Consider the following 25,884-nt stretch of genomic DNA (forward strand, 5'->3'; position numbering starts at 1 on the left):
AAACTGTCTAATAATTTCCTTAATTTTGGTCTATCTATCTTAAACCAAAAATAAAACAAAAAAGGAGTAGTGCAATTTGTTAAACAGCTATGTACTCATCCAAAAAAACACAATCCCAAAATATATTTCTTTCATTGTCTCTCTTTGTATACCCTCATATTCATATTAATTTTAAGCAAACCCCACAAACCATCATCATCATTATTTACCATTCCCGCCTCAAGAAGTGTTCTCTTTGTCCCTCAAAACCATGACTCACCTATATAGTTTTATCATACATACGTTGTTACCTCAAAGTGTACAATACCAATTAAAAAAACTATTTTCACTTTTGAACACAGTACTTACCATAGCACCCAATAAATTAAGGACAAGCTTGGTTAACTGTACTGTTTTTATATTTTCGTGTTGCTTATGCACAACTTAGTCCAACAGACCCTAGAGTTCGAGCTCAACTCTAAATACCAAGCCTAATGCCAGAGTATAAGGAACTGGTAAATGAGCAAAACTGACAAGTAATTAACAAAGTATACTTACCTCACAAAAGTTGGACACAACCTACCCCGGACAAGTTACCGGCACCGACGAAACGCGGAAGCCCACAAGGGAGGGCACAACGTAGGAGATGAAGGGCAAATGGTTACGAGGCTACGAAGGAGGTTGCTAGGGTGTGCGCATGACAGGCAGGAAGGGCACAACAAATTAAAAGGTAATGGTGGTACAATTTTTCTAAAAATGAAATTTAATTTGCAAAATTGCAACAACGACGGTGATTTCTTAAAAAACATCGTTGTATTCATTGGCTGTAGTCAAATACGAAGACTTTTTCACTGAAACATCGTTGTTTTGTGAGGCGCTCAAATACGACCTCGGGTTTGGCCAAAAACGTCATCGTTAATGTTGTGGTATTTACAAAAATGTCACCGCTATAGATTCAATGACATTCACCAAAGCACCAACGTTGTACTGATATCGTGGAAACGACGTTCGCCGGCAGTGATTGTGTCCATAATAATTGAACCATCACAACCTATCTATCTATTTATAAATTTTGAGGCACACAACCATAGGCTGTTATGTCACTTTGTTAATCTTGTCACATGCACAATTGCTTACATGCCAATTCTTCTACTGCTTTTTTTACTCATTGTTTTCTTTCCATAATCATTAATGTTTACTATTCAATTTCAAATTAAATCTTCAGTTTAATATTCATCACTATTTTTTATTGTAATTCATGGCTCAATTTCAACGGTTATACTTAATAGTATTCATTACTCTTTTATTTTATTTTTTTTTCTTAAACCAAATAGTTATTTTAATGCATTCCTTTGAAACATTAATTTGATTTCTTTGTAATCAACTGAAGACAAAGGAACGCAAACGCAGGCCTGCTCTGAAAAAAGACTTATTAGCTCTTCCTGTTACCCACAAAAGCATTGTTGTATAATGCTTCTGCTGATTGAGTTTTCAAACTGGTATTCTTCTTTCTCTTTTTCCATTTCTCAATAATCAGGAATACTGGAGGGACATTCAGCAAGTATTGACTGAAAGATACTGTTAATTCCATCACTCCTGTCAATTTTACTCTGCCACCAGGGGAAACAATAGCTTCTGATGTTAATCATGGATTGCGGTATAAAACTAACAGGAACTCGTCGCCATCATATTTTGTCCTAAAATTCCGAGCAATCGACCTAGAAATATCGAATTGATCCATCTCTACCCTACATTTTCTTCCGTTAAGGTTAGTTTGGAAGCCATTAAACAATATTTTGAGCAACCAGAGCAGGAAAATTCATTGTTGCATTAGAGTATGTAGCAAAGGAAAGGACTTGACGCATCGAATAGATTTTGTTTTTAGAATACATATGTTTCTCACAATTTAGAATTTTAGAAATACAAATCCCTAGTAATTTGCCTTTTACAAATATTAATGCTAAACTGATCTTTCCATGAACAATTTCCATAACATATATATATATATAAAAGCTACGTACTTTTGGAGGAATATCCTACTTCCACAAGGTATTAAAAAGTTGGATATCTTGTCTACCCAAAGCCTCCAAGAGAAGCTCTTTGTATGCCACTTGAACCATGTAGGAACCATCATTATTTTTCTTTCCAGACCCAGCCATCAAGGGATTCCCTTTGATTTTTCACTCGTGATACTAGTTGCAGAAGATCTCTTGCCATGGTTTCTTCCCAAAAAAACTTCTCACGACCCCATCTAAGATCCCAAGACCACCATCCTCCCACTTCCCCATATCACACACGAACCTCTCGTAAACATGTTCACTCAACAATCCCCTCCACAACCCATATTTTGACTCTAACACCTTTCTGCACAAATAATTTTTATTATGAAACAATTCTCATCTCTATTTACCCAACAAAGCCACATTGAACATTCCTATATTCTACACCCCTAAGCCTTCTTGAATTTTAGGACTACACACTTTATCTCAACTCACCACTTTATAGACTTTCTCCCCTCCCCACTACCCCATAAAAAGTTTCTTTGTAAGAAAATCAATTTATCAATCACCATTTGAGGAGTTTTGAAAAAAGAAAGGAAGAACAAAGGCATAGAGGACGAAATTAAGTTAATCAAGCACAATTTCCTGCGCAAAAGATAACACTTTGTGCTTCCAACATGACAACTTCCTCTTGAATTTATCGATCATTGGCTTCTAAGTCTTCATACCAAGATATGTGAATGACAAAGAAAGCCGTCTACGATTAAGAGTCGGGCATACCTTAAACTCACATCACCCTCCACACCTAGCTAATTAAGGCCCCAAAACTACTTTTACCGAAATTAACTTTGAGTCCCAAAATTTAAAACATCTCAATATGCTCTTAAAAATTAACACTATCTTAATATTGACGTAGAGTATTACCAGCTTTACTAATGATTAATTTTAGTCGAAAGATTTCCTGTAACTATTTTGATAATAACTTTAAACTAATGTTTTCACGCCATAATTTGTTTCATCGACCTTGTATGCAATCTCCACTAAGTTAGGCAAATACAATCCATATATAATAAATTTATTTACTCGTTATTATTTCATTATAGATATATTCTTAATAAGGTTTTTTCTTCAAACCGAATATATAGGTCCTTAATTTTCCTTTATCTTTTTTCATCTTCAATTTTGAAATCAATACTGTGTATTTTCTTATAATAATTTATTGCTAATAATTAATATTATTTTTCTAAACGATATATAAATATATCTCAATTTTATATACTCTAATTAATAATGAAAGTAATAATTCTTATATAGTTTAAATGTCTAAAAATATTTACCTTTTTTTAGAAATATATTTGGAAGAATATTTTCCCCAAAATTTATTAGTGATATATTCATCTCTAATAATTTATTGCAATTTCATTGGATTATGTCATGGAAAAATTTAGAGAGGGAATCATTCTTTACAAAATTTATTTTTCACATGGCTATGGAATTTGTGATTGATATTATAAAGAGGGATAACTATTGTCACTATATCTGTCACAAAAGTAATTATGTTTACTCTTTGATGGGTTTTGTGACAAGAGTAATTAAAGAGGATAATAATTTATCACTAATTCCCTGGCTAAGGTATAATCTTTTGTTTTCTGACACATTTTGTGGCAATATGTTTTGAGAAGGAATTATTCCATAACAAAACCCGTAACTAGACAATGTAAGTTATTGTTCGTCACATGATTTGCGACCTTGACAATATGGGTCTCTACTCGGGATGAATTATATTCTGTCACTAAAGGTTATCACTAAATTAAATTTTTCTAGTTGTACATTTATTGACACAAGAGGTGTGGACACCAGGAAAGAAATAAAAAGAGAAGGAAAAACAATAAGTGATTGATAAAATTAATGATGTAATATAACAAATAAACAGAGATAGAGAAAAGTAAAGTATGTAAAAAAATTAAGGTAGAAAGAGGTCGTTGAGTTAGTGACATTTTCGCTTGTTGCATGATAGTGTGTGAAATGTAGGAATCAAAAAAATGGGTTTTTGAACCAATTTAGGTGCACTCCACTTTCCACCTGTAAAATACAGGTCATAGTGAGCTGGTCTGCTCAACACAAAGAGTTAAAATGTAGCAAGTGTTGGTAGGTACACCTAGCATTATTACTGATCCCATTTATATGCTGGTTGGCAGGACCGAGAACAAGTGAAAATTTGTAAAACTAAAAATATTTCTAAAGAAAATAGATTTAATTTATTAATAATTATTATCGTTTTCACTCTCATAGCTAATTTCTTAATATATTATTTCATCTTATTCTGCTAATTTGTTTGTCTTCAATACTAGCAATAACAACAATATTATTGGCTCGAGATACATATACTTTTATTTATATCTCTAAACTTTAAATATTATATCTTAAATAAAACAATACTTTCATATCAAAATAATACAAAAAAATCTAAAACATAACACTAATTTTTTAATATAATTAAAAAATAAAAAATTGTTGGCTTGCCTCAACCTATCATGAGCTCTTTTTTTGGTTAGCCAAAATAGGTTGGTGGGTTGAAAACCCCGATCCTCCTTGCCAAAAAGAGTGGGTTAAACAGAACATCCATTGGGAAAAACTCATTTATATATATATATATATATATATATATATATATATATATATATATATATATATATATATATATATATATAATGCTATTAAAGATATTTTCTACATTTTCACCGACCACTAAATAAGCTAATGGTTAATTCATCATTGGAAGTCATTTCCTTTAGATTTCCTTCTTTCAAAATCCTTCTTGGGAAGAAACCAGGCTCTTTTGGCTCAACCATATCCATTTCACTCCCTAACATTTGAATTACTGAAGTCATGGTTGGCCTATCCTCCGGATATTGTTGCACACACAAGAGACTAACATGGATGCATCGCAGTACTTCTGGGATAACACATGAGTCCTTTATGCCTGAGTCAATCAGCTGTAAAGCATTTTGCTCTTTCCAAAGTGCCCATGCCTGAAACATAAAATAAGCAAAAAGTTAGTTATATTGATGTTTAAACTTTCTCATAGATAGACAAAAAGTTATTTGAGTACTTACGTAACCAACAAGGTTAAGAGTTTGGTTTTCGTGACAAAGAGATTTATTTTTTATTCCACATACAATCTCCAACAACAATATACCAAAGCTGAAAACATCAGACTTGATTGAAAAATTTCCATCAAATGCATACTCCGGGGCCATGTATCCACTACAAGAAACATTAGAGCAAACAATTCACATTAACACAAATATAAATGAATAGATAAATAAGTAAATGTGGTGTATATTATAATTAGACAGACACTCACTAAGTCCCAACTACTCTATTTGTGTTTCCCTCGGTTTGGTCTCCTCCAAAAGCTCTTGCCATTCCAAAATCTGATATTTTTGGATTTAACTTTTCATCTAGTAGAACATTACTTGCTTTGAGATCTCTATGAATAATCCTTAATCGAGAATCTTGATGAAGATACAATAGTCCCCTTGCAATTCCAAGTATTATGTTGAAGCGTCGTGGCCAATCCAATAATTTACTTTTTATTTGATCTGAAGGAGTTAAAAAGTATTGTTCAATATTAGATATTCAAGATTAATAAGCTGCTAAGTATAACTCAAAGAAAAGAAAGAACACAAGTGAACCTAATTTAAGCATTCTTCATTTATTGCATACCAAATATGAAGGAGTTAAGGCTGCCATTAACCACGTATTCATATACTAGTAATTCTTCTTGTCCTTTAATGCAACAGCCAAGAAGCTTTACAAGATTTCTGTGTTGAAGCTTTGCAATCAGTTTTACTTCTGTTATGAATTCGGTTATTCCTTGTCCAGACCTACTTGAAAGCCTCTTCACAGCAATTTCTTGCCCACCTTCTAATTTTCCCTGCATAATTGCATTCATTTAAGGAGTGGCTTTCTATGACAATGATGCATCTCTGGATTCAAGTTGTTCTTTTTTTATTTAGTTCTAAAACATGAATTACCTTATAAACAGGTCCAAAGCCACCTTCTCCAATCTTATTGTTCAATAAAAAATTGTCAGTGGCAGCAGTGATTGTTAGCAGATCAAACAATGGCACATCCACGTCCTGTAGTTGTCTGTCATTGCTTTTTTTTGTCTTTGACTTATCTGGAATCAGAATAAAGGAATGAAACATTCAATAGTATCATGAAACATAAGGGGGGATCAGAATTGGTTTAAATAGATAAATCTGCAATATTCAATTAGAGAAGGAAACAAACAAATCGAGTGAACTTCATAGAAATTGACTTAAATATGTTTAAGGTCCTGATAAATTATCGATTTTTGTTTTGGGTTCCTAATAATTTTTTCGTTGTTTGGAGTCCATGATATATCAAAACAAAAAGTCTTTATTGTCAGTTAAGTGATAACATGACATCATAGTTGCTTTCTCCCAAGTAGCATTTACCTTTGTTTGAGTCTTCCAAAGAATAGCTATTCAATTACAATCTTATCATTATGTTTGCCTTCTTTACAAGCCAAAACTTCGTGTAGAACAACTGGTTTAGTACCTTTAACTTCCATCTTAGGAGGCATGGTTGTTTCAGCAGATTTATCTTTGAGAGCATGCTTGAGTTGAGAAGCATGGAATATCGGAAGATTCTAGAACTATATGATAGTCCACCTTATTTTCCACATCTCCTATGCGCACCATAATTTGGAATGACAAAAATTGCAAAGTGACAACTTTGGATTGATCTTTTGAACAACAATGTTGTCTATGTGGCCTTAATCTAATGTAAACCCAATCTCCAACTGCATAAGCTACATGCCTTCAATGGGAGTCTACTTTTTTCTGCATATACTGTTGTTGAGTGGTATAATGTATTATACCAAAACCCAACAAAGATAGCCAAAACCCCTAAGGTTTTGTTTTGGAACCAAAGATGTATGAAGCGTCTAATCCCTAAATTTTTTACGATAACAACGGTTAAAATTTATGATTAAAATCATATATATATATATATATATATATATATATATATATATATATATATATAAAATCCATGAAAATTCATATTTGTTCCAGAATAGGCACTACAACACATGTTAAAAAATTTTGGCAGCATTTAAAAAATATTATTAAATATAAATAAATGTTACTAATATATTTTCACGACATTTTATCAAATATAGTGTGTAGTCCATGTCACTAAAATCCTTGTGAACCTTTAGCAACATGGGATATACATAACATTTGATAAAAAAAATCACTTAAAGATATTAGTACCATTTATTAATATTTGACAATATTTTTTAAATGTTGTTAAAATCTTTTAGTAACATTTTTAATAAGCGTTAGGTAAAAAACTATTGTTAAAGATTATATTTGTTGTAGTGAGGATTTGGTTGTAACAAACAAGCAGAGGACAATTTTTGGTATTTATATCACTGACACATCACAACCCCAAATGAAATCCATAATTCTCTTCTGCACCCCTTTCCTAAAGAAACTTCCAACTAGCCTCTTGCATGTTTTTGTGAATTCAGAATGTCTCCTTGTGGGAGTAGACCACTGAAACTCTTGTAGTAAGATAGGGATCTAGGATGAATTTTTCGAGAGTAACAACCTTCCCTCAGAGAAAAGCGACCATTCTCTCCAACTCAAACTCTTACATATGTTTCCCAATTCAGAGTTATCATTTATCATCCATTCTTGAAAGGTCTCCTGAGATCTTGTTTTTCAGGATCAGGTTTATACACAACTTCAAACTAGTGCCTCAAAAGCTTGGACAACCAATATTGTCGATCAGTTGTGGTAATTCTTTGGTGGAGCAGGTGCTTCGAGCCAATTTTTCATAGTCTTTATCCATTAAGGCAAACTAAGCTTCTTACTCCTTTAACATTCTAGGACAGCTTGAACTCTAGAATGATCAATTTCCATTAAGGCCTTGATACCATTTCCACCCCTTATGTGTTGAGATAATATGACCAACATATTCTATTGTTGGATATGTAAAGGAATATTGTACCTTATATGCTACAAATTGTTGTTGTGTCAAAAGCATAAAACTTCATATCAATGATGAACATGGCACAGTCAAGTTGGACAATAGACCTATATATTGTCAAAGAAAACTAACCAATGCTTCTGTAAAATGACTTAAATATTGAATTCATGGTGGATTGGAAGCTGGAGGTACAAATGGCATGGCAATTGGAAAAAAAAAAAACCCAAGTCCCCAAGTCCCACATTGACTAGAGATAGTGTCAAGATATAGTATATAAGGTTAGGATAACCCTCACCCTTTGAGCTAGGTTTTAGGGTTGAGTTAGACCCAAATTTCTTCTTGGTATAAGGTGAGGACAACCCTCACCCTTTGAGCTAACTTTTAGGGTTGAGTTAGGCCTAGATTTCTTCTATGGCAAGGTACTTATAATGCCCCCCATGTGTGCAAAAAGCAGTTTTGTGAGTATCCTCATCCCTCACGCTTATTTGATGGAAACCATATTTTAAATTGATCTTAGAGAAAAGATGTGACCCGTGCAACTAATCCAACAACTCGTTTATGGTAGGAATAGGTCATCTATCTAATAGAGTGACCTTATTCAACACCTTAGCTGGTATCACTAGAATAGAAAACGAGTTTGTATTGTGTTTGATTTCTCCCTAAGCCCCAGCAACTTTCCTACTTGCTTCTTAATCTCATCCTTTTGGTGGTAAGCACGACAATACGGTCTAATACTTATTGTTTTACTATTATGTTGCACGATGATGGTATGATAGTTGGATCTACAAGGTGGTAGTCCCTTGGCCCTTGCTATTATAGAAAAAAAGAGTGATGCATATGAAGGATATGCTCTAGTTCTTCTCCTCTATAGGAAGAACCCTGGTTGCATTATCATTGACAAGGACAAGGTGTTCTCACCAACTATTCCATGTCTCATATTATTCGTTGCGAAGCTGCAGTTTGGTTGATATCTAGAACTTAATACCCCTTAAGTGTAAAAGTACTGTGACCGTTATCCTGAAAACTTGTCCTCTTCTTTCTCCAATTTTTGTAGTCTTGCATAAGGTCTCTAACAACTCAACCTCTAGAATGATATTCACTCCTCCCAAATACAATACATATGCATCTACCACTATATTGTGCCTCTTCCTAACCTTGTCCTCCATAGCTTCAAATGCCCCTGACACTACCCTCTTCCTTATATAACAGACAAAAAACTTTTTCTCTCAGCATAACTAACTCCCCCTTTCTCTCACTACTTCTTATAGTGAATTATGGGCCCTGATTGGCAAGTTGAAACTCCGGTCACTAAACCGGCCATATGAGATTCATGGCCTTGTTAAAAAGCCACCATCCGCAGACATTTTGTTTTACGATAGTAACAACGATGATTCTCATGCATCTATCCTAATCTCTTACTACTAATTTGATCCTAGTGGGTTTACACTTCAATTCTATAGTGGGTTTACACTTTAATTTTATTGACTTCCCAGGGAAAAGAAAACATAAGTTTAATGTAAATTTCTTTTTATGCCTACACGTTATTAAACAGTATAAATATGAATTTCTGTTAAAGGGACACAGAACAGAACCATGCTATACGGCCACATAACCAATATTTCAATGGATGCTCTAAAAAACCAATAACAGCACTTGTTAAAGAAATTAACAAATAACAGAATTTTTATTTAAAAAATACAGAGAGCAAGTACATAACAGAGCAATGCTATACTGCCATATGTTTAGTGAAATGTTAGAGAAGAAAAGAATAATTTTACCGGCAATGTTTCTTCTGTGAATGAAACAAATAGCAAGTACTACTCCTAAAGCTGCAGCAACTGAGGTTCCAATAATTATTTTGGAGTTCTTCTTGCTCTTGATAGATTCTTCACGGTTGAATTTGATCAAAGAAAACAGAAATGGTTAAATTCCACATTGAAGGATCAAGATTAAATTCTCAAAGATTGGAACTATGCGAGAAGAATAATAAAAGCATTAATTGGAAAAAGTCAATTAAGTATTTACCTAATTCAGAAGGAGGCAACCTTATATGTAGACGCCGCCCACTTTCTGCAACAGAATACAATTTGATGTCTAATAAATCACCAAACCACATGACACATCCACTTCCTGCTCCACTTATATTATAATTGGTATATGCCATGCAGGAACAATCATTCAAGCACTTGGTTCTGCATTTCTCTATATCAAGAGTCTGATCCACATGTGTTCTTTTAGTATCAGGCACTTTCAAGCCATCAACCTGGGCAAAACCATCATACTTGCAACTCAATGGATGTTTGAGGACACATCCTTGGGTCCTGTCCATTGATTTCCATTTTTCAGGAGACTTAGGCGTGTACCCTTTTAAACACTCACAGATTGGTGATGCAGTACTGCTGCAATATGCATTGGCTCCACAAACCCCATAATGGTCACAATAGTCTTCAGGCCTTGTTGAATAAAGCATCCATGACTCAGTCTCTGACCATACATAACGAGGACGTTCTTGTGTGGTTTGGTTAACTACCACTTTTGATAAAAAGCTTGCATTCTTCAGGTTCCACGTGAAAGAAAGTTCTTCCTCGTCAGAGACAAACTCGTGATAGTAAATGGAATTGATAAGTCCTGGACTGCCATTCCATGGTCCGACTCTGTAGTACTTTTTGGTTCCCTTCATCAAATAGATTTCAGGATAAGGGTGCAGAATAATACCCCAAGTGAAGTCTCCTGGGGTTGGATCATCATCACTCTTCCAAGCTGTAAGGTGAATACTGAGATTTCTTTTGAGGTACCATCCAATCTTCATTCCTGATAACCCTGTATTAGAAGGATAATCAAAACTTTGCCACAGATATGCCTCTTGAATCACTTCATTTTCATCCCTTATCACAAGATTCCCAGAATCCAAGAGCTTTGCCACTGGATTCTGTGTTTCTCTTAGAGAACTTGTGGACCAAACAACAGTGTTGTTGTGTGTAAGGACCAAATGGCCAGAACTGTTTAGGCTCAAGAGGGCAAAGGAATCATTTATTGGGTTGCCACCGTTTGCAACCCAAACAATGTTTTGAGACGGAATATTCTTGAACCAAATCCCGAGGTAACTTTTGTTTGGATTTCCAAGATTGAAGAATCCAAGTTCAAAGACTCCATTTGGAGAAACTATGGTTCTTCCAAAACTGAGGGATTGGGATTGTGAAATGGATGATGTGTCTGCTGCTATGGAAACTACAAGGGAAGAGACAAACAGTATATAAAGTATGAAACTCGTCACAGTAAGAATAAACTTCATTGAGTACAAAGCTTGAGAATAGTCACAACTACTGGATGAAGAAGGCAGAGAGTAATGTATGATTGGAGTGGTAAACCTTAACTTCTCTTACAAATGCAAAACGTATAAGCTCTAAGACTTCTCGGAGAGTAATGTTTGATTGGAATAGTAAATTTTAGGCTAAAATATCTTTTCAATGCTCAATAAATATTCTTATTTGTTATTTGTTTTCTAATAAAAAATTATTTATATTTAATATTTGATAAAAAAAATAATTTTATTTTTGGTTTTTTATATTATTTTTAATTTCTAATAAATTAATAATTTTGTGTTTGTTTTTTCATTAATTATTAGTTCCTTTGAGAAATACTAATAATAAATAAAAAAAATTATCAAAACACAATTTCTAATTTACCAAGGATTTAAAAAAATACCAGACAAAAAACGAAAATTTTGGTTTTGTTAAGGAACAAAAACGAAAAAATAAATATTAAAAAATAAATATAAAATTTAAATATTTATTAAAATTTATAAATATATTTTATCATAAATTTTAATATATCTTGCAAGTGCAAAATCATGTAAACTTCTCAACAGCTTCTTCTGACTTTCTGGTGGCATGTCCGTGTAGCTTACGGAGTGGACTCTTGACACAATTGAGAAAGAAAGACAATGTTAGAAACATTTGAAGTTTGGGTTCCCCGAGGTAGTACTATTTAACAAAGTTTGGGTGGTCATAGGTAGTGGATATATATTAAAAATCAATAAAATTTAGGTGTGAAGGCACTGGGATCAACCTAATAGTAAGAGATAAGGATAGATGCATGAGAATCTTCCTTTGTTAAAAAAAAATCTGGAGACGGTGACATTGTCATGCCAATTATGCCTACATTTATTCCTGACAGGCAAGTACTGTTACACATTTATTTATTATTATTTATTTGTAAAAATTCAACATAATATATTAAAGATTTTCAACATTCATGAACTATGATTAATCAATTAAACTAATCTTTTTTATCACTTATTTATCATTTGATTGTCTCTCCAAGTACCATACTTACATTTCAACTTATATATTTTTAATTGATGTGATGTATGGATTCATTTAAATTATATATTTTTATATTTATAATTTTTAATATATATATATATATATATATATATATATATATATATATATATATATATATATATATTATCATCTTTTAGAATATTTAGCACCATATATTAAATATAATTAAATCAAAATTGTGGAAGGTGATTAGTTATATTTTTAATTGGGCTAATGTTATCTTCAAAAATTTTAAATCTTACATTGCACATATCCGTATGTACGTCCTTAGATCAATTTAGATGAAATCGTAACATTAATTTAAAAAAAAAATAGAGGATGAAATTGAATATTTTAAAAATAAAAAAAAATCAAATTAAATTTTGTAAATAAATAAAAGGACAAAAATATAATTTAACGTAACTCAAAATGCAGGGAACTAAATATCAATATTTTTCAATGTGCTTGTAATACAAAGTCATATCCTCTTTTATAAGCTAAATATGAAAACTAACATGAAAACAAAAGTAGAAAAATAAGAAAGGAACAACAATATATTTATCTATCCTCCTAAAATTATTAAAGATATTAACTATATTAGGCGAAACTAACTAGAAGTTAAAAAGTAGTTAGTTAGTATAAATATTTGATAAAATCATATATTAAAGCAGTTAAGAAATGTAAAATGAAAAAAAAAATAGACATTTGTATGATATATAAATTCCAATTTTATTTCATGAATAAAAATATTTTTTAGTTGTTATAATTTAATTTTTTAATTAATTTTAATCTCTTCTTATTTTTTATTCATAGATAAATTATTTCAATTACGTTTTTAGTTTCAATTATTATAATTTTCATATTGTGTATTCTATTATATATCTTATATTATATCTTAAAATATTTTTAATTAATTTACAAAAAAATTATAAAAATATACACTTAAATACACATTATATTTTTATTATGTTAATTAGCATAATAATTAAAATAAAATCTTCTAATATAAAATTATTTAAAAACAAATATAAAAATAAAATAAATCTAACATGTATCTTTGCAAATTTTATGAATTATAATGTTGAAATAATAAATTAAATATTATAAATAGTATGATGGTAAAAATAAATAATTTAACATAAAAATATAAAATTTAAAGATAAATATAAAATAAAATAAACCCATATTATCTATCATTATAACTTATCTTGATATATAATGCTAAAATAATAAAATGAATAGTGTAATGATTGAATTAAATAATTTAATATATAATATTACATTGTTTTATTTAAAAGTGTAATAAATAAATTTAATAAATAGTTGAAATAATGTTTCAAAAATAGAAGTTACTTAGAAGAGTTTATTTAGCTAACGAGTTTATTTAGCTAACAGTCAAATAAACTAGTAAAAAAAGTTACAAGACAATCTAAGTGACTTGCCAAACATAATCATTTACTACATTTTCATCGACCTCTTAAAGAATTTAGGGGAATAAAATATAAAAACATAAAAATTAGAAGTTAGTATTTTTAAAACATTACTTTAAAACTAGTAAAAACAGATACAAGACAATCTAAGCGACTTGCCAAACATAATCATTTACTGCATTTTCATCGACCACTTAATGACGTAATGGATAATTCATCGTTTGAAGTCACTTGGTTTAGATTTGTGCATAGATTTCCTTCTTTCAAAATTCTCCTTGGAAAGAAACCAGGTTCTTTTGGCTCAACCATATCCATCTCACTCCCTAACATTTGAATTACTGAAGTCATGGTTGGCCTATCCTCCGGGTATTGTTGCACACACAAGAGACTAACATGGATGCATCGCAGTACTTCTGAGATAACACACGAGTCCTTTATGCTCGAGTCAATAAGTTGTAAAGCATTTTGCTCTTTCCAAAGTGTCCATGCCTGAAACATAGAAGGAAAAACTTCACTATTATTGACGTTTAATTAAACTTTGGCATAGATAAAAAGAAAGTTATTTGAGCTCTTACATGACCAACAAGATTAAGAGTTTGGTTTTCGTGACAAAGAGCTTTATTTTTGTTTCCACATACAATCTCCAACAACAAAATTCCAAAGCTGAAAACATCAGATTTGATTGAAAATTGCCCATCAACAGCATACTCCGGGGCCATGTATCCACTACAAGAAAAATTAGTGCAAACAATTCGCATTAACAAAAATATAAAATATGAATAGGTATCTAAATAAATGTGACGCATTATAATTAGACAAACACTCACTAAGTCCCAACTACTCTATCTGTGTTTCCTTCAGTTTGGTCTCCTCCGAAAGCTCTTGCCAAGCCAAAATCTGATATTTTTGGATTTAACTTTTCATCGAGTAAAATGTTACTTGCTTTGAGATCTCTATGAATAATCCTTAATCGAGAATCTTGATGAAGATACAAAAGCCCCCTAACAATTCCAAGTATTATGTGGAAGCGTTGAGGCCAATCCAGTAATTTACTTTTTATTTTATCTGAAAGAGTTAAAAATTATTGTTCAATATTAGATATTCAAGATTAATAAGCTGCTGAGTATTAGCTTAAAGAATAGAACACAAGTGAACCTAATTTAGGCATTATTCATATATTACCTACCAAATATGAAGGAGTCCAGGCTTCCATTAACCATGTATTCATATACTAGTAATTTTTCTTTTCCTTTAATGCAACAGCCAAGGAGCTTTACAAGATTCCGGTGTTGAAGCTTTGCAATCAGTTTTACTTCTGTTATGAACTCTGTTAATCCTTGTCCAGACCTACTTGAAAGCCTCTTCACAGCAATTTCTTGCCCACCTTCTAATTTTCCCTGCATAATTGCATTCATTTAGGGAGTGGCTTTCTATAACAATAATTCATACCTAGATTCTAGTTGCTTATTTCTTTTACTTAGTGCTAAAATATTGAATTACCTTATATACAGGTCCAAAGCCACCTTGTCCAATCTTATTTTTCAATAAGAAATTGTTAGTGGCAATGGTGATGGTTAGCAGATTGAACAAAGGCACATCCACATCTTCTAGTTGTCTTTCAATGCTTTCTTTTGTCTTTGACTTATCTGGAATCCCGAATAAAGCAATTAAACATTCAATAGTACCATGAAACCTAAGAAGGAATTGGAATTGGTTTAAACAGATAAATCTGCAATATTCAATTAGAGAATGAAACAAAAAATAAATTTTGTGAACTTTATAGAAATTGTTGGCACAAGCTACTCACTAAATCAGAAAATCCACAAAGTTCTCTGAAGAAAAAATAACTGAAATCTGATATTCATTCATACATACAGAGGATGCAACTATTTTTATACAAATATAGAAAGCTTACATAAGCCATAACTGAAGTTACTTCTACCTGACAGCTTAAGCGCTCATCTACATCTCTTAAATATCAAATCTAATACTTGTACTTTAATATGAAAATACATTAACTACTGCAATATGCACAAAATAAATACACATCAGAAAATTCAGCATGTGCATGAAAAATTTCAGAACATAAACACTCCTCCCACTACTATAAAATGTAGATTTAACATCGTTAGATTAACATCGATTTTCGATAAAATTGAGGTAAAAAAAATGCAGTGACATAATTGTAAATAACGCGAGTTCATTAACATCGATATTTTTAAAAACTAATGCTAACGTAGTCACGTTAACATCGGTTTTTCAAAAGTCGATGTTAACTGACTCACGTTAATATTGATTTTTGAAAAAATCGATGTTAATATTAGAGCGTTTACACCAGTTTTTCAAAAAATTGATGTTGGGAAATTATTAGTTAACATCGGTTATTGTGAACATCACTTGATTAACATTTATTTTTTAGTGAAAATCGATGTTGAACCTACATTTAAAAAATATGAATCAAAGCCCTATTTTCCCGCGCTCTCGTCTTCTCAATCTCAGCACCCTCTTTGCCTCCACTCTTGGCATCTCTATCTTAAAGTCCCTACTAGTAAAAGCATTGTGTCTTCGAATTCTAGTCTTTGCACTCCGGTGTCGACGTTTTCCGCCACTGTGACATCTCGTGTCTCTATCAGGTATCGTCCCTCTATTCTACTCTTTCTCTTTCTATTTGGCTTGTTTGTGGCGTCAGGTACATCTCACGCCAAGTACCTTCCCTGCCTCATCTCGACCTAAGCATTTAATATTTTATGGTATGCTTTATTTATGGGCATAGAAATCCTAAGTCTGTTGATACAATAAAGGTTATGTACAATAACCTTATAATGCTAAACTTATTCCTCGTGTCATGAAAAAAAAGGTTATGTTTTATGTATAGTGGATTGTGCTATATAGCAACCTTATAATGTTAAACTTGTTACACTAGATTGTGTTATACATTGGTGTTGTCTGGCTGTAGTGGATTGAGCTTAAAGAAGCAGAGACATATTCCTCTTGCAGGGAATCTGTTTTATGCATAGATCAGCAATTTATGTATTGTATTGTGTATGTATATTCAATACTTCAACATGAAACTAAGATGCAACACAGGTATAAGCGTGCTTTTTTCTCATATTAATGTAGCACCATAGATAGCAAAAGTTTTAGCCTTGAGATGGAGTCTACAACTGACAATTAATTATAGGATGGAGAGGATTGAGACTGAGCCTGATTTTAATTTTTCAAGTTGTTTGTGCATGCTTTAAGGATAGTAAAGGAAGTCCACAATTGCTCTTGAAATTGAAGGACTGCATTCAATTAGATAGGAATAAACCAGCACATGTTATGGCACCACTTGGTAGGTGCTACCAAAATTGTGTGGGAAGACTTAGTGCCTCGACAAGCCTCTATAAAACTATAATGATGGACTCGTTTGTCCTTTTTTATTAATGAATGATTTTATTTTTGAATAAAAAAAGGATAAAGGTATAGCAATATTCATTAGCTAGTGACTGCAATGCTTGTAAAATATGCTTCGTCAAATTTAAGAAAAGAGACTTAACCTTTACGCATGAATATACTATCAAAATATGTCTTCCTGAATGGGATAAAGTCACACCTTTAATGAAAAAGTGATATTTTCATGCATCGAAAAACTTTGTGAGTATCATAGAGTTAATAATTAGATGGATCAAAGTTTGATGAACGCATGTCGCATGAGCCCTATGTATGAGAAAGGTGTGGAACATTTTTTGTAATTCGCCTTTGAAAGAAGTCAACCGGATGAGGATGGAAAATATTTTTGTCCTTATATAAATTGTTTGAATGGGAGAGGACAACTACTCAATGACATACGAGAACATCTATTGTATGATGGAATTAAGAAGAATTATACAACATAGATATGGCATGGTAAATTGACACACATGCAAAGGGAGTCCCAATCTGAACCAGTTGATGTACAAATGGGAGATCGCTTAGAGGAAATGATTTGTGATCTTGGACAAGAATCTTTTCAGCAATCACATGCTCCTATGTATGATATATTTGGTGTTAATATTGAAGATGATGATTCAACCCTTGAAAGTTGTCTCACTTTTTTCTCCACACAAATGCCGAGTAACATCAACGGAGATGAAGTTGATGACATCCTCACAAATCGTAATGATCAAAATGAAGGAGAATTAACTAACATCGTATAATGTAATTTATTTTATATATACTTGGTTTGTTACTTCTAGTTACATAACTTAAGATAGTTTTCATATGTTGTTTAATTAATGTTGTTGTTTTTTTTATAGACACATGGCTACACCACTCAGCTCACCTCCTTCTCCTACTAAGTCAGCAGCACCTTCTTCACCGTCTTCGTCGAAGAAGACTAAAAAAGCAACACAACTCAAATCGTTGCCTACTAGACCAGCTCGGGTGGAGAGACCAGTGGTTTATGTTGATCTTGTCACTAAGAAAGCCAATGGTCCCCACAGAAAGAAATTACAAACATATTTGGGATTGTCACTCACGATAAGGTAGATGTTACATATGATAATTGGAAACAAGTCTATGTCGCTCAAAATGATCTGATCTAGGAGGATATTCAAGTATTTCAATTAAATGTTGAATGTTGTTGTAATATGTTGTACTAAAAATCCTAATTTGTAATTTACTAACTACAAAATGTATTTATCGGATCGCAAGCTGAATTTGATATCCCTGAATCATCCGATTTGAGGACAAAGAAAAAAATACTCTAGGCCATAGGAGAGTGGTAGAGGTAGATTAAGTCAGATCTAACCTCTAAATGGGCCCTGGCACACGGCAAGGAAGGTAAGGAAGACAAAGTCTATGAGAAGTATGGAATAAGCAAAGAGAAGTGGACCTAGTTTTGTCAGAGTCAAGAGATCCTTCAGGGGAGGTTAGTTGATTTTCAACATTTTTAAATCTTCATATTTATTTATTATTGTCAACTAAACTAGTTACCATTATGTGTTATTGTCATAGGATGTTCAAAAAAAGGCACATGCCCAGAAACAAAACATTGTTCCCTCACATGTTGTCTCATGGGGGATATGATTTTCTAGAAAAAAAAGTTGATGGAGGAGAAGCAAACAAAACGATTGGAGGAAGCAATCCAATCTGGGAGCACTAAAATAATCGTTGATCCTCCATCTCCCATCAGACGACACGTGAAATGGAAGATGGTCCGCACGAAGAAAACTAATCAAATGACGTCTAAGGTTGTAAAGGAAATTACAGGCAGGATTGTAAGTCACTTTTATTTGTCAGTGGTCATTTTTTATAACAATTTTTGGATGAGTAAACCAATATTGTTTCATCTGTTGATTACAGGATTCCTTTGAGGAGAAGGGCTCACAAGACAGCTTTGTCGCCCATGGATATCAGGATGTACTCACTGCTGCCATTAGGCGACCAGAGCACCCTAGTCGTGTCTGTGCTGCTAGAGCCGGCGTGACAATCAAACACTACTTTGGACAGGCTTCAAAGGGCTCCCGCACCTCTTCCTCCATGGTTGCTGAAGACCTAGAGTTGCTAACAAAAAAGATTAGAGACCAGTTGGAGGAGTCGATCACACAAAAAGTGACTCAACAATTAATTATGTTCTTCAGCCAGATGAAATCACAAGGACTCACACTGCCTCCTGAGTCTGAGGTTGGTCCTTTTGCTGCTCATGTTAGCACAAAGGAAAGTTGTGTCGATCTCTTGAGATAGGACCCAAAAACGGGTGACTCAAACAAAATTAGGTTGTATGTCGATGACATTCCTCCCTAACTTATTGCTCTTGGAAGAGTTTATGAGGGGTCCACAACCGTCCACAACGTTCCTTTAGGCAATGATCAAGTGAAGGTCGGTGTTGAGGACGTCTAAGATGTTGATGCTCGCGTTCCTATTGCCACTCAAGAGATTCAGTAGTGGGGTAGACACTTAACACCTTCCTTGTTTGTCCAACACATCTCGTAAAGCCTTTTTTAAAATTGGTATTTCATTTCATTTTTTTAATAATTATTAATAAATGATTTGTTACAAATCAATTTTTTATTATCATTCGCTTAATGTTTATTAACTGTGTAGGATAAGCAGGTAGCCGAAGGACCGGTGAAACTTGTAGATATACCAGATCCTGATGTAGACCCGCTATACCTGATGACATTGACCATTCCGTAGTTTTTCCTGAAGCCGTTACAAGTGTCGTGAGATGGTAGCGTGTTTGGGGTGTATAATCATAACTTCCCATTGTACCTAAAGCATATCTTTCTGAAATAACTTACGGTGGTCAATGTCTGAGCATCTTTATTATACAATTGTGAATTATGCAAGTCATTTTACATTACTGTGTATTACCTAACTGATTGTTTTATATTTTTGCATAATGTACTATATTTTAACAACAATAAGCATATGACTGAGACAACTATGCGAGTGGAAAATGTCGATGTGTATGGATTCCTCAAGCCACGGGTTATACAAAGAACTAGGCAATCACAATTCAAATCAGAAGATTATATTAAGAAATAGATGCAGAATTCACATAGAGATGTGTACCTAGGATCCTACTTGAATGGATAAGTTAAATTGAACAGATCAATTTAAATCATGTATGTTTTATAATAACTTAATGTTCTCCAATGCAGTGCACATTGGCAAATGGTCATCATTTTGCCTAAGGACAATGTTGTCATCTGGTTTTATTCCTAGCACAATAGGTTCGACAACTACTTGAAAGGAATTACTAACAAGTCAGATATATTTTGTAATACATCTACTTTATGATTACAATTTGACTTCAATATTGTTATTGAATAATACACATGCATGTTTCTCTTAATTAGTGCTTTGAAAGGATTCAACGATAGACAAAGAAGTAAATATACGGGTACTACTAGATGGATTGTAGTTAAAATAAGTCATTTCAACAATGTTTCATGTCTTAAAAATTAAACTTTATTACACTTGAGTTAACTTTGAATATCTAAATATCCTATTTAGTTAGTGTAATAAGAAAAAAGGAAGCATTGAGTGCAACTACGACGTAATGCATTGGATGTTAACAATAGTCCTAGGAGGTTTCAAGGATAACTGGAAAACAGTAATTGTTTACTTCAAAACTAATTCAATTTCTTATAATTTTTATTATTTAGACTCATTTAATAACTTATGTGTTTTATTGTATCATACAGTATTTTACTTATCAAAGATCATTGGAACTAGAGAAAATGAAGGCAATTCACATTAAGTGGGCAAGATATTATTTCGAAGTTAAACTTCAAACACTTGGAATTTAAGTGATTTTATAATTGTAGAGTAGTTATTATATTAATTTAGATTAGGTTACAAATGATTTTATTTATTGACTTTCGTTTTTCTTATAACTCATTGTAAATATTCAATTATATATAGTGGACAAAATTTAAACTGGTTGATAAAGATTGTCTGGTCTGCTATTGCTTTGGAATTTTACTAAATACAAAAACAATCAGGACTTCTAAATATTTTATTTTTCTTGTAATTTTTTGTATGATACGACATCGGTTTTGTATAAAATCAATGTTGTGTAATTTACTTAACATCGATTTTGAAAAACCAATGTTATCATTGAAACTTTTAACGTCGATAGTTTCAACATTGGATAATAACCGATATTAAAAGCCTATTTTCTAGTAGTATCTTGAAATTTTTGTTGGACACTACTCCAATCAAATCTCTAAGTCTTTTAAATCTTTTAGGTGAGGTTCCTAATGAGAGTGTCTTACTAACACTACTACAAATATAATTTTTAGCAACATATTTTTATTCTAACACTTAATAAAAATATTACTAAAAACTTTTGACGATATTCAATAAATTTTGCAAAATTATGTATAATGTTACTAATATGTTTTTGCAATATTTATCAAATATTTTGTATAGCCCATATTGTTAAAGCTTTTTTGTGACATTTTTAGACTTTAACAACATAGACGATATACAATATTTGATAAAATGTTGTAAAGCATATTGGTAACATTTATTTATAATTTGACAACATTTTTTAATGTGACCAAAGATTTTTAGCAACATTTTTATTAAGTATTAAACAAAAAATATTACTAAAAGTCACATATGTAATAGCATAAATTAAGCTTTGGCTCTTTACCTCTTGCATGAGAACTGCCCAGGTCCTAAGGCCTAAAGTGTCACTCAACCACAAATTCCTTGATAGAATCTGGCAAAGCAAAAATTATAAGCAATGCCAAGCAACTCTTCATGCTATGTTTGATTTTCCGATGGGGAAACTCCAAACTTAGTTTGAAAAATAACTCATTTTAGTGACATATTTGGTTGTATCCAAAAGTAATTTTATAGAAGTAAAACCTGAGTTGCTTTTGCAAATATAAGTTGGTCCACACTTAAGCTTACAAACTTTTATCCAAACATGCACTTAATCTTTAACAAGTTCCAACTCAACTCACTAAACCCATGTGAGATTAATGGCCTTGTTAAAAAGCCACCTGGCCCAAATTCCCAGTTAAGCTGAGATGATTACACTGCGAGTTCTTCATATAATTTTAAGTTTTTTTAATTTCAAAAGATATATATAGCTATCATGATTTAAGACTTTGGAGACAAAAATAAGGGTGAATAATTTACCAATATTGATTCAGTTGTATCGGCTCCAAGGCTTTTCATTTAAGTTATAGATTCCATAGAATTATGTTCAATGAATCTATAACATATTGTAAGGATCTTAGAATCTATGATTCTCTCATATAGTTTGAAAATAAGTAGAACTTACCTTGATCTATGAAAGACATAAGTTCTTCAATCTTCTTTGTCTCAATCTATCCCTTTCCTTTCTTTTATTTTTTCTCTCACGTTCTTGATGGTCATTAGAGGAAAAACGCTTATGGCAGAGATAGAATCCTTTGCTTTTTATAAACCAACTTCCATCAAGTTAGTTATCGGAAGTTTAATAACTTCCCATAAGTTTAACAAACTTCCATCAAGTTAGTTATTGAAAGTTTATTAACTTCTCATATTTTCCAATAGGTCCCTTTATTTTATTAAATCAAGTTTAGGCTCTTAATTCACATGAGTCACATTTCTAACATTTTCCCACTTGACTCTTGTGATGTCATAACACTTCATGATTTAATAATTACATAAATCATAATGCGCATTAAAAGAATTTTGATAAATTGGCTCCATCATTAATCATAATTAAAGATAAAAACAATAAGATTCATGGCGGTTACATGTCATTTAATCAACATATTCTCTTTCATGTACTACTATATTATTATTCTCTTTAATATGACTATAAAATGAGAATTCCATAATGGATTCAAACAAAAGTCATTCTTTCAAAAACATAATATGTTTTCCACATCATAATTTGCATGCATATACACATAAAGTGGAAAACACAAATTTCATAAACTTACACAATAATGAGCTCAAAGTGTCAAATAGACATTATTAATAATAATAACATTCAACATTCACTAGCAAACATAATGCCCATATTCACTACATGGCCAGTAAATACTTTGGGTGATAAAGTTAATAAACTTCCAATAACTAACTTGATGGAAGTTTGTTAAACTTATGAGAAGTTAATAAACTTCTCATATTTACCAATAGGTCCCTTTATTTTATTAAATCAAGTTTAGACCCTTAATTCATATGAGTCACATTATTCTAACATTTCATAGTTATTTTTTTCAGTTGACTTCTCTGGACAAACAAAATATAAATATTGTGTCAACTTCTTTTTACGCCTTCATTTTTAAATTGTACAAATAACAAATTTTGTCAAAGAGACACAGAACAGAGTTCAGCTATAGGGCCACTTAACCAAGATTTCAAAGGATCCTCTAAAAACCCAATAACAGCACTTGTTAAGGGAATTGACAAATATCAGAGTGTTCATTTTTTAAAAAGATATAAAGAACTATCCTGCCATCTTTCAAGAAATTTAAAAGAAGAAAAGAATAACTTTACCAGCAACGTTCCTTCTGTAGATGAAAAAAATTGCAAGGATACCGCCTAAAGTTGCAGCAACGAAGGTTATTATATTTACTATTTTAGAGATCTTCTTGTGCCAGTTAGACTCTTCATCACCATTGAATTTGATCAAAGAAAACAGCAATGGTTAAATTCCACATTGAAAGACCAAGATTAAATTCTCAGAGATTGAAACTATGGTGAGAAGAATAATAAAAGGATTAATTGGAACTATGGTGATAAAATATTTACCTAATTCTGAAGGAGGCAACCTTATATATAGACGCTGCCCACTTTCGCGATCTGGAAACAGTTTGATGTCAAATAACTCACCAAACCACATGACACAACCACTGCCTGCTCCACTTATATTTGTATTTGTATATGCCATACAAGAACAATCTTTCAAGCACTTGGTTTTGCATTGCTCTAGATCAATACTCTCATCCACATATGTTCTTTTAGTATCAGGAACTTTCAACCTGTCCAATGGAGCAAACCCATCATCCTTGCAACTCAATGGATGTTTGAGGACACATCCTTGGGTCCTGTCCATTGAGTTCCATTTTTCAGGAGACTCAGGCTTGTACCCTTTTAAGCACTCACACATTGGTAATACACTAGGGCTGCAATATTCATTGGCTCCACAAATCCCATAATGATCACAAGGGTCTTCCGGCCTTGTTGAATAAAACCCCCATGATTTAGTCGTCTCTGACCATACATAACGAGAACGATCTTGTGCGGTTTGGTTAACTACCAATTTTGATAGTAAACTAGCATTCTTGAGAGTCCATTCGTAATAAATCTCTTCCTTGTTGGAGACAAACTTGTAAAGGTAAACGGGATTGTTAATTTTCGGCCTGCCGCCACTGAACTGCAAACCATTCCATGGTCCGACTCTCTGGTACTTTTTGTTTCCCTTCATCAAATACATTTCAGGATAAGGGTGCAGAATAATACCCCAAGTGAAGTCTCCTGGGGTTGGATCATCAGCACTCTTCCAAGCTGAAAGGTGAATACTGAGATTTCTTTTGAGGTCCCATCCAATCTTCATTCCTGACACCATTGTATCAGAAGGGTAATCAAAGCTTTGCCACAGATATGCCTCTTGATTTGCTGCATTCTCATCCCTTATCACAAGATTGCCAGAATCCAAGAGATTTGCCACTGGATTTATTGCTTCTTTTAGAGAACTTGTGGACCAAACTACAGTGTTATTGTGTGTAAGGACCAAGTGGCCAGAACTTTTTAGGCTCAAGAGGGCAGAGGAATTGTTGATTGGGAGAACCCAAACAATGTCTCGCGACGGAATATTCTTGAACCAAATCCCGAGGTAGCTTTTGTTTGGATTTCCAAGATGGAAGAAACCAAGTTCAAAGGTTCCACTTGGGGAAACTATGGTTTTTCCGAAACTGAGGGATTGGGATTGTGAAATGGATGATGTGTCTGCTGCTATGGAAACTACAAGAGAAGAGACAAACAGTATATAAGGTATCGAACTCATCATAGTAAGAATAAACTTCATTGAGTATCTAAGCTTGAGAGTTAGAGCTTAAAACAGCCACGCAGAAGACTATGAAAACTGAAACCATCTGAATAGAGAGAAAAGCTTGTGCAAGACAACAAATTTTACGAAGTAAACTGAATTAACGCGTGGACTAGTCGGTGGCTCAATGCTGAATAAAGACAAGTCACGTAGTAATGTGCGATGGAATGGAACAATTTAACTTCTCTTGTAAATCCAAATAGTGTAAGCTTTTCAATAGATTTTCAATATATTTGGCTTGTCTTTCTAGCCTGTGTGAGTGTAAGGCTAGAAGGAACTCAGTCTTAAATATTTTGGCTCTAAGTCGTTGTGCGTGTAACCCACGGCTTTGACTCTTGAGGCATTTGAAAAAGACAGTGTTTAGCAAAATTGAAGGTTTGGGTGCTCATAGCATAGGAAGGACTATTTACCAAAGTGAAGAAGCTCCCCGTTTAACTTGGGGTTTTTTCTTAACAGGCTAATTGGACTAATGAATAAGTCATACTTTCTAAAGCTGAAATATATTTTTCTCCTTGTAACTTAGTATTTTTTTTATTTTTGTCCTACCAAAAAAAAATATTTTAATCTCTATAAATTATATTTGTTTTACTTTT

The 25,884-nt window shown here is 32.6% G+C and overlaps 1 protein-coding gene across 1 annotated transcript; it reads right to left on the reverse strand.

The window, feature by feature from the left end:
* Positions 1–4,446: 4,446 nt before the first annotated feature.
* LOC100812022 (uncharacterized) lies at positions 4,447–25,505 on the reverse strand. The gene is made up of 14 exons (XM_041016173.1): positions 23,995–25,505; positions 23,740–23,850; positions 15,265–15,410; positions 14,951–15,161; positions 14,592–14,829; positions 14,340–14,490; positions 13,951–14,253; positions 10,035–11,385; positions 9,788–9,895; positions 6,020–6,165; positions 5,709–5,919; positions 5,347–5,584; positions 5,096–5,246; positions 4,447–5,011 (listed from the first exon to the last, which is right to left on the reverse strand). The coding sequence occupies exons 1-14, from the start codon at positions 25,268–25,270 to the stop codon at positions 4,718–4,720; spliced, it is 4,935 nt and encodes a 1,644-aa protein (XP_040872107.1). The 5' UTR covers positions 25,271–25,505; the 3' UTR covers positions 4,447–4,717.
* Positions 25,506–25,884: the final 379 nt, after the last annotated feature.

Source organism: Glycine max, chromosome 6 (assembly GCF_000004515.6).
Source record: "Glycine max cultivar Williams 82 chromosome 6, Glycine_max_v4.0, whole genome shotgun sequence".
NCBI lineage: Eukaryota > Viridiplantae > Streptophyta > Magnoliopsida > Fabales > Fabaceae > Glycine > Glycine max.

What these genes read in the sequence shown, in the direction of transcription:
- LOC100812022 (XM_041016173.1), bottom strand. Translation starts at nt 25,270, where the DNA reads ATGAAGTTTATTCTTACTATGATGAGTTCGATACCTTATATACTGTTT. An exon ending in TTACGTCATTAAGTGGTCGA is followed by an intron (nt 11,386 to 13,950) that starts TGAAAATGCAGT and finishes CATTTGTAAGAG; the next exon opens with AAGTTAAGGTTTACCACTCC. An exon ending in GTTGCCTCCTTCTGAATTAG is followed by an intron (nt 9,896 to 10,034) that starts GTAAATACTTAA and finishes TCAACCGTGAAG; the next exon opens with AATCTATCAAGAGCAAGAAG.